Raw genomic sequence first — 9,608 nt, 5'->3', positions numbered from 1 at the left:
ATGATTGATTATTATTATATTATTATTTGTGCCCTGGTCCTGGTCCTACAAAAACTCACACTCATTATTATGTTTAATAAATGTATTGTATAGTGTGTGTGTGGCAGGCTTACATTGACGGCAAAAAAACAACATTTGAGAGTGCGCTGACCCTGGTGCTAGAGGGGGTACGCAGCTGGAGGTTGAATGTTTGAAACTGTACCGGACTAAAAAAGGTTAGGGAACCACTGCTCTACTTGAACCCGAGCACTGTAGTAATGCTATGGAGTTGAGTCTGCTGCTATGGTTTCATATTCTGGAGGGACACTGACTGTGTGAATTTATATCAACCTTAGTTTTGATCCTTTTCTCTAGTGTGCTACAATGTAGTGTTGTAATCTTAATGATAATCTGTCCCTGTATTTCAGCCCCCAGCATCTGTCAGGCTGCTTGGTTCTGGAGCTGCGTCTTATCAGGGGCCATGTCATTAAATCAGTCTCTTAGACAAATTTCACTCCCGTTACTCTTATCAACACATCAGCATGCTGTGATTTCCTTTTCAATCAGGACTTTGTACAGTACTATAGGCTGAGGGATAAAAATACACAAAAAGGCTTTTCCTGCATATAGTTTATTTGAATGTTTGGATATTTGAAAACATGATACATTTGCCATATTATGGATAGTTTAGAAATGAATGCGCTTAATGTATATTGTCCCCCCATTTGACGGTGCCATAAGTATTTGGACAAATTCACTCATAGTGTAATAATAGTCTACATTTTATACACTATAAGTGCCTTCAAATGGGGGACTAGATACATAAAGTACTTTCATTTCTAAACAGGTAAACAGATATGCATGAAAATACCCTCAAATCAAAGGTGACATTCTCTACTGTCGCATTTTGGATTTGATCTCAAATCCGAAATGCTGGCGTATAGAGCCAAATTAAACATTTTAGCTTCCCTGTCCAAATAAATACATAGGGGAGTGTAGATATTCTGTGTATTCATTATAATATCGTGGACCTACCTTGTGCATTTGAACAGATTTGCAGATGTAGGACATAATTAGGAAAACAGAACAACAATGTTCAAAATGTATTGTCAGTCTACTGAAAGCAGAAATCTGGGATCTTGGGTGATTGGTCTCTCTGTGTTGTGTTGATGTTTTAAAATGTGATAAGTGTGCTGTCATGTCTAAGCTCTTACAGTGTGACATACAGTGTGATGATATTAAGTATCTCTGGGCACAAAGGCCAACGATTGATTGTGCTGAGAAATGGGTTCAATAAATGCTGTATCTACAGAGACAAGCGTTCAGGTCCTATTTTGACTGACCTCTGGAGGATGGGGTGGGCAGGGTGCTCAGTTCTCCTCAGAAAGCACGGTTCTGTCTGAGTGAATGTTCTGATTGTTTCAGCACCGTGCTTCAGTGGAGGGCAGTGCAGAATGAACTCCTCTGATCCTTCCCACTCGACTGTTTGATACCAGTTCAGTCAGTCAGTTAGCCAGGGGGGTGGACAGAGCCAGAGTCCCCTCGTCCAGACCCAGACACACTCTCTTAGATTCAGGGGAACTGCTGTATGGGGACAGACCAAGAGGTCTCTTGCTGGCTGTCTGTGGGGCATCCACACTGTCTCTGTCCTCCCAGAGAGCACTGAGAGTCTCAGGGGGCTGGTAGCCGGGCTCCTGGGGGTCCAGGTGGTCTTTGGACAAAAGGATGCTGATGGAGGGGACGGTCCTGTGAACGGTCATCTCCGATGCCCCCCCTTCGTGGCTCTCCCACACCTCCCTTACACCCTTGTAGCGCAGCTTGGTCAGCTGGTGCAGAGACCCCACTTTTCTCTTCATGATCTCAGCGCATGTGATGGTCTTGGTGACGGCACGACCTGACCCAGAGAAAACAACCTGCCTTAGGCCACCTCCTCCACTAACCCCAACACCACTGACATCCCCCTGCATGCGAGCCATGGCAAAACCCATGAGGTTACGGATCTTACTGCCCTCCTTGACACGCATCTCCAGCACTCCTGAGGCCAATCCTGGGAAGGGGCACGGGCAGTCCTCCTCTGTGCGACACACCTTCTTGAACCCACCCTGGCCCGGTTTGAGTGCGGCGGGAGGTGGAGTTAGAGGTGTAGGCACTGGGGTGGGCTGTGTGTTGGAAACACTGTTGACAGTGCAGGAGGGCTGCCCACTGTAAGGCTGAACCTGATATATTGGGCACCTAGCTGAGGTCACACCGGTTTCCATTGGGACCTGTGTATTCTCTCCAGGTCCGGTGTATGGTCTGACAGACTCCCTGACCTGATGCTGTCTTTGAATGCTGGCCACTCCAACTCCACAGCCGGAATACATCTCTTCGTTCCTGTATCTTCTCCAATCATAAAAGTCCAGTCAGAGACCCTTACTCATATGGGATCCAGCACAGCATTGTTTTCTTATTCTTGTTAGAGGTTTTTTCTGTAGACGTCTGCGAAAGTTACAAGGCTTCAGACAGGAATATTACCCGGCTCGCAGAAAGTGCTTTCAATGGAGTCTTTCATGCTGCTTTACAGACAGCTGAAAAAATAAGATAAACGCTGGGTGGTGAATTGAGAATACAAATGGGGCAATTCAAGATGTAAAAAAATTAAAAATACTTGAAAATGCATAAATTCTAAGCTGAAGTGTCCTTTCTCTTGTTTTCTCTCGATGAGCCTTTATCCTTGTAACCTGGAGACTTCGATGCTTCAGTCTAACTTTTCAAGAGAAAACGTTTACTTTAGACAACACACTCAATACACCTCTCACTTAGGGTTCAGATCCAGCATTTATCAGTTGGATTCATATCATTCATGTCATCTCACTTTCTGGGACGGTCCAGTTGATTAGCATCTCTTCTCCTTTCGTGGACCTCTTGGCCAAGGTGCTCTGGGGGAGCTGTCCCCTGCAGGGCTGGGCCAGGGGTGGCTGTAGGCTGGAACCCTGGGGCGTCCTGCCTGGAACTCTGTGTCTCTGTCTCCAGTTATGCTCTAGAAAGTGTGCCCTCTGTTTCCCCACAAAGAGACGTAAGGGACAGGAGCTGCCTCACAAATGCTCGCAGGAGGAGTGTCTACTCTGTGTGGTTGGGGGGGGGGGGGAGCATTAGGAAAAGGGGGGGGACAGCCCTCTTAAAGGCACAGGCCTTTCAAATATCAGATGAACACTTTCTCTCCACAATAGAAACCTGCCATGGAGGGGAGGGGGGTTATGTCCCTTTTAAGAGCCGTAGCGAGCACAGATCCCGGGCAACTTTGTCAATCTCTTTAGAGGACGTTCCAGTGCATGTGTTCAATGTACATGACTGATTAAACCTGATTTCTGAAATGGAGACTCAATGAAGCTTTAAAAATGTATTTTCGGCTGTGAAACAATGAATTACATTAGCAAGGTTATAATTGAAAACATCATTCAAAGAGCCAGTTAAAGTCAGCGGCATTATATTGCACTGTACTTAAGCCTTTATCCTATTAGATGTTTTTGTCCATTACCATTTACATAATGTGGTGTTAATGGCTTCATTGTTCAAGCAATCATGAGTCCACTGAGGTGCATGTCTCTCATGGATGAGTTGTTATGTTGTTACCAGGTTGGAAACAACCTCATGATGATCAAGGACGTGTGGATCACAGAAGCATAGAGCCATTACTTCTATTACCAAAGTATTGTTGTGAAGGGGCAAGGGTAGGTCTGCACATTAGTGTGCTGGAGGCACCTCCAGGTGAGATGGTGTCGTAGTGGTGACAGGTGGGCTAATAAGCAGACTAATGGACCCTCCATCACCAGAGGAGGGCGCTGTCACACTCTCCTGTCCCGGCCCAGACAGCTGCAGCGTCTCTGAGCCCAGCCTCCTGGAAGACAGGTGGATTTGTTTTGGCCTGTGACTGACAGATGGGAAAATTGGTAAAGACAGCCCACTGAGGCTGAACCTATGAGGCTAGGAGAGAGGCACAGAACTCCTAACTGTTCTCCAATCACTCTTCTGAGGGCACACACCGGGAATAAGAACCACGCTATATCTGGGACTAGTCCATGAAGGTAATTCACATTGGTGTGGGTATTATTTTGGATCCCCAAAGGAAAATCAAAGAAAATAAGGAGGTTTGCTGTTTTCACATGCCATGGTGTTATTTAAATCCGTATTAAATGTTGTATTCGAGTCCAAGTTGCTATGATTGAGAAGCAACATTTCTTCACCAATGAAAACTGAGAACACATTTGCCAATTTATTTTGTTTGTGCACAATTATGTTTATTTTCTCACCAACCACTTTATTATAGCCAATGTGTGCGTATCTCAAATGCATGGGACTGGAGATCTATTCATCATCTGAACCCATTCTACCCACTGCTGGAGACATAGCAGCAAACGTCTCTGTCTTCTTTCTACTCGGATATAAAGAAGGAGGAGGGAGTTGGGGGACCAAACCAAAGTGATCATTCTGCTGTTTGGGAGAAATTACCCTCATCAGTCATAAGGAGATGCACAGCTGCCTAAGGAGATCTGGTGATGTTACTGCATAATAAACTGAGAGAGAGAGAGAGAGAGAGAGAGAAAGAGAGAGAGAGAGAGAAAGAGGTAGAGAGAAAAGGGCTGATTTAAGTGCACAGAGGTTAAACTACATGATAAAAAGCTGCCAGTAATCACTCCCACTTCACAACCTGTTTTTAGCACATTTCACTGTGCATTTGAAAAATAATTATCTATCCTCTATTTTGTAAATAACTACATGAAAACATGGTACATTTCCATCAGACTTGTACCTTTTCGAGAGAGGGGAGCTTTTAGAACGGTGGTGGTGTTTAATGACAGAGAGAGCAGTAGCAGCTCACACTTGGTCACTCACCCTCTCACACCTCCTCCACGGCTGCCCTCTGCTCCCACACCTCTCCAAACACTCACACCTTTATCTGTTCTCCTGACACCTCTGCTCTGACTGCAGGCAGGCACTCTATCTCTCCCAAATATTGTTCTCTTTACTCCACCTATAGTTTCTCATTCTCTCCTGCATGTATACCAGCATTTATTCACGCACAAAACCAATTTATTCTTAAAGACTGTGACAAATAGCAGTCGTTCTGTCTAGCTCCTCTCTGCTTACCTTGGATGGCATAGCTGCTGGTGTTAGGAATTGTAACACGGACTCTGTTGTTTTGTTTCTGTACTGCAGAGCAGTTGGAGAGGGGCTTGTGTTGCTGGCAGAACTGCACACAGCCTCACAGTTCTCGCTGTGGCAGCCTCTCGCTCGCTTTACGTTAACCGCAAGAGTTTCACGGTCATCAACCAATGCTGGCCTGGAGGCTGTCATTTCCCTCAGTGTGGAGCTCGCCCGCGGCTCTGCTGACGTTCTGCCCCACAAACTCCCAGCCGGCCCCGGTGGGGCACAGAGTTGTTCTCTCACACACACACACACACACACACACACACACACACACACACACACACACACACACACACACACACACGTGCATGCTCAGCATAAGGCAGGCCGTTTCAGCAATTACAGGAACATGGCAGAACACAATGAAGCAGGGTCCCGCCATCAGGAGGGAAATAGAGAGAGACCAGGAAAAATGCTGATGCCATTAATAAGAGACTTTGAGGGAGGTGGGGGTGGAGGGGTACATGACCCTCTCAGTATTGTCATCACTTCAGGATGAGATTGATTGGTCTATGTGTTAGTGTGTGTCAAATGGCAATAATACCAAGGTGTCACCCATGACTCCATGATGTGGCTTCACGGCCATCTCTCCTCTTCTCTCCCTCTTCCTCTCTCTCTCTACATGCACAACGACTCCTCTCATGCAGCCACTGCTTTCTCCTCGGCACTGCAATGCAGATGTGAGCCTCACATGATGGCAGGAAACTTTCAGAGAGAGAGAGAGATCGAGAGAGAGAGAGAGAGAGTATGAGAGAGAGAGAGAGAGAGAGAGAATTGACAGAGGGAAGGTGATCTAGTGCCACCAAGAGGGTGTAGGCAAGGATTAAGAAAGTTTCAGTACTTAGAACAAAGGAAGGCGAGAAAGTGAACAAACACCATAGCACAGAAAAACAGATGGGGAAACTCTTGATTTATGAAAATGGACTTTGAAAGTCCTCTGTTATACACTACATGGCCAAAACACCCCTTCAAATTAGTTGATTTAGCTATTTCAGCCACACCCGTTCCTGACAGGTGTTTAAAATCGAGCACCCAGCCATGCAATCTCCATAGACAAACATTGGCAGTAGAAAGGCCCGTACTGAAGAGCTCAGTAACTTTCAGCGTGGCACTGTCATAGGATGCCACCTTTCCAACAAGTCAGTTTGTCAAATTTCTGCCGTTCTACAGCTGCCCCTGTCAACTGTAAGTGCTGTTATTGTGAAGTGGAAACTATCAACACCAGCTCAGCCACAAAGTGGTAGTCCACACAAGTACTGAAGCAGGTAAAAATTGTCTGTTCTCGGTTGCAACACTCACTACTGAGTACAAACTGCCTCTGGAAGCAACATCAGCACAGCAACTGTTCGCCAGGAGGTTAATGAAATGGGTTTCCATGGCTGATCAGCCGCAATCAAGCCTAACATCAGCATGCACAATGCCAAGAGTCAGCTAGAGTGGTGTAAAGCTTGCCGACCATTGGACTCTGGAGCAGTGGAAATGCGTTCTCTGGAGTGATGACTCACACTTCACCATCTAGCGAATCTGATGTTTGGCGGCTGCCAAGAGAACGCTACCTGCCCGAATAAATAAATAAATAATAATATACATATACAGTGCCTTGCAAAAGTATTCATCCCCCTTGGTGTTTTTCCTATTTTGTTGCATTACAACCTGTAATTTAAATGGATTTTTATTTGGATTTAATAAGTCCAAATTGGTGAAGGGAAATGAAAAAAATGACAGGTTTAAAAAAATAAAAAATGGTGCGTGAATATGTATTCACCCACTTTGAAATGAAGCCCCTAAATACGATCTGGTGCAACCAATTACCTTCAGAAGTCACATAATTAGTTAGATTGCACACGGGTGGACTTTATTTAAGTGTCACATGATCTGTCACATGATCTCAGTATATATTCACCTGTTCTGAAAGGCCCCAGAGTCTGCAACACCACTATGCAAGGGGCACCACCAAGCAAGTGGCACTATGAAAACCAATGAGCGTGCCAAACAGGTCAGAGACAAAGTTGTGGAGAAGTACAGATCAGGGTTGGGTTATAAAAAAATATCAGAAACTTTGAACATCCCACGGAGCACCATTAAATTATTTAAAAAAGGAACGAATATGGCACCACAACAAACCTGCCAGGAGAGGGCCGCCCACCAAAACTCTGCCCACCAAAAAACCAAGACTCCCCAAACATATGGAAGAAGGTACTCTGGTCAGACAAGACTAAAATTGAACTATTTGGCCATCAAGGAAAACTCTATGTCTGGTGCAAACCCAACACCTCACATCACCCCGAGAAGCCCATCCCCACAATGAAGCATGGTGATGGCAGCATCATGCTGTGGGGATGTTTTTAATTGGCAGAGACTGGGAAACTGGTCAGAATTGAAGGAATGATGGATGACGCTAAATACCGGGAAATTATTGAGGGAAACCTGTTTCAGTCTTCCAGAGATTTGAGACTGGGACAGAGGTTCACCTTCCAGCAGGACAATGACCCTAAGCATACTGCTAAAGCAACACTTGAGTGGTTTAAGGGGAAACATTTAAATGTCTTGGAATGGCCTAGTCAAAGCCCAGACCTCAAACCAATCCAGTGGCTAGATGTGCCAAGCTTATAGAGAAGAGACTTGCAACTGTAATTGCTTCAAAATATGGCTCTACAAAGTATTGACTTGGGGGGGGATAGTTATGCATGCTCAAGTTTTCTGTTTTTTTTTGTCTTATTATTATTTTTTCACAAGAAAAAATATTTTGCATCTTCAAAGTGGTAGGCATGTTGTGTAAATCAAATGATACAACCCCCCAAAAAATCTATTTTAATTCCAGGTTGTAAGGCAACAAAATAGGAAAAATGCTAAGGGGGGTGAATACTTTTGCAAGCCACTATATAGGTCTGATCCCCCAAAATCAGTGACCGACCTCACTAATGCTCTTGTGGTTGAATGGAAGCCAGTCCCCTCAGCAATGTTCCAACATCTAGTGGAAAGCTTTCCCAAAAGAGTGGAGGCTGTTTATAGCAGCAAAGGGGAGACCAAGTCAATGTTAATGCCCATGATTTTGGAATGAGATGTTTGACGAGTAGGTGTCCACATACTTTTGGCCATATAGTGTACCATCTCTGTGGAGCTATGAGGAAACGTTTTTTTTCTTCTCCATAAATGCATTCTCTGAAGCCATTGTAGGTTATTTCCTAACAAGCATGTCATCCCAGAAAACATTTCCTAATCCATGACATTTTGAATGTGACATTTAAAGAGATGAGTGAAGAGTTGAGAGCTGTTTTTCTCTGCTCTGAGGTACGTTTGTGTACTGTGTTTGATTAACTCCACGGACTCTAACTGTAATTGGCAGAGTCTACCTGTTAATGGCAAACACACACAGGCACAAACACATGCTGTTCTCTCCAGCCCTAGGCTACAACTAATGGATTTTATTGGAAATGTTTGATCAATTAAATGAAGGGAAATGAACATGCCATGTATAACAAATGTTAATAGCTAATGAATGGCTCCTAGCGACTACGAGCTAATACCAGGAGTTCCATTTAGAGACGTACCGGTGCTAAAAAACAACAACACAACTAAAACCAGATGAAGAGCAGTAGTGTCACAGAGAACAGCATGTCCTAACACAACACTGAGCACCATCAGAGATACTGATTAGAGCCCTACAGATAATCTCCCATTAAAATGACTTGTTTGTTGTTATCCTTTTGATGGCTGGTCTACAGCAGCAGCACAGGACAAGGTAGCGGCCCAGGTTGTGGGTGTCGTTAGTCTCCCCAGAGGGCTGCCTCAGTCATAAACACTCTCCTGCCACTGTTTCCAGATGGCCACGGCCCGATAGTGCCCGAGTCCGGTGCTTTGCCACTTCCTACCGAGCACATTCGCACCAGGTCACTGCTTCCTCCGACACGCTACGCACTGCAGAGGAGAGGAGGGTGGCTAATCCTACCCAGCATGCCACACTCTGGAAACTCTAAATGCAAATGTGTGTCTGTGGATGGAAAACGGTGTGTGTGCGTGCGTGTCGACTATGTTCCAAGTGTGTATCCTAAAATGGATTTGCTTCAGTAGGTTCTTTGGTGAGTCTGTCAGTGTGACCTCTTCCAAATATTCTGGGACATGTTTCACAACCCCTAGAAAGACTACAGAGTGTAACTGCGGTAAGCTTCAAAAGACCCGTCGTGTGCAGACACATTTACAGGGCCAGACCAGATTTGTCCCGTTTTTAATTGCATCGGAGAGCAATCATTCTCTGCCCCACAAATCCTCTGTAAAGCCGCAGCACGTTACAATGGAACCATAATTGCAGGAGTTGAATTGGCTGCCAATGTTCTGCTACTCTCAGTGCCTGCTAGCATTGGAGAGCTCAATAATTAGAAACAGGGAAAAATTAGGTGGCAATTTTGTGTTGGCAATTATCATAATGTAAAAGAAGTGCCATT

At 45.0% G+C, this 9,608-nt stretch overlaps 1 protein-coding gene across 1 annotated transcript; it reads right to left on the bottom strand.

Annotated features, from left to right (window-relative positions):
• Positions 1 to 643: 643 nt before the first annotated feature.
• On the bottom strand, positions 644 to 3,045 carry LOC115112813 (ribonuclease P protein subunit p25-like). Its single transcript, XM_029639812.2, has one exon. It carries the CDS (start codon positions 2,340 to 2,342, stop codon positions 1,485 to 1,487), a length of 858 nt encoding a protein of 285 aa, XP_029495672.1. The 5' UTR covers positions 2,343 to 3,045; the 3' UTR covers positions 644 to 1,484.
• Between the last annotated feature and the right edge of the window lie 6,563 nt (positions 3,046 to 9,608).

The sequence above is a fragment of the Oncorhynchus nerka genome, linkage group LG28 (genome assembly GCF_034236695.1).
Source record: "Oncorhynchus nerka isolate Pitt River linkage group LG28, Oner_Uvic_2.0, whole genome shotgun sequence".
Classification (NCBI taxonomy): domain Eukaryota; kingdom Metazoa; phylum Chordata; class Actinopteri; order Salmoniformes; family Salmonidae; genus Oncorhynchus; species Oncorhynchus nerka.
The sequence above is the reverse complement of the archived record's forward strand: the minus strand, read 5'-3'. Positions and strand labels throughout refer to the sequence as shown.

Bases quoted from the DNA above. Each gene is read 5' to 3' on its own strand.
- LOC115112813 (XM_029639812.2), bottom strand. From the start codon at position 2,342: ATGTATTCCGGCTGTGGAGTTGGAGTGGCCAGCATTCAAAGACAGCAT.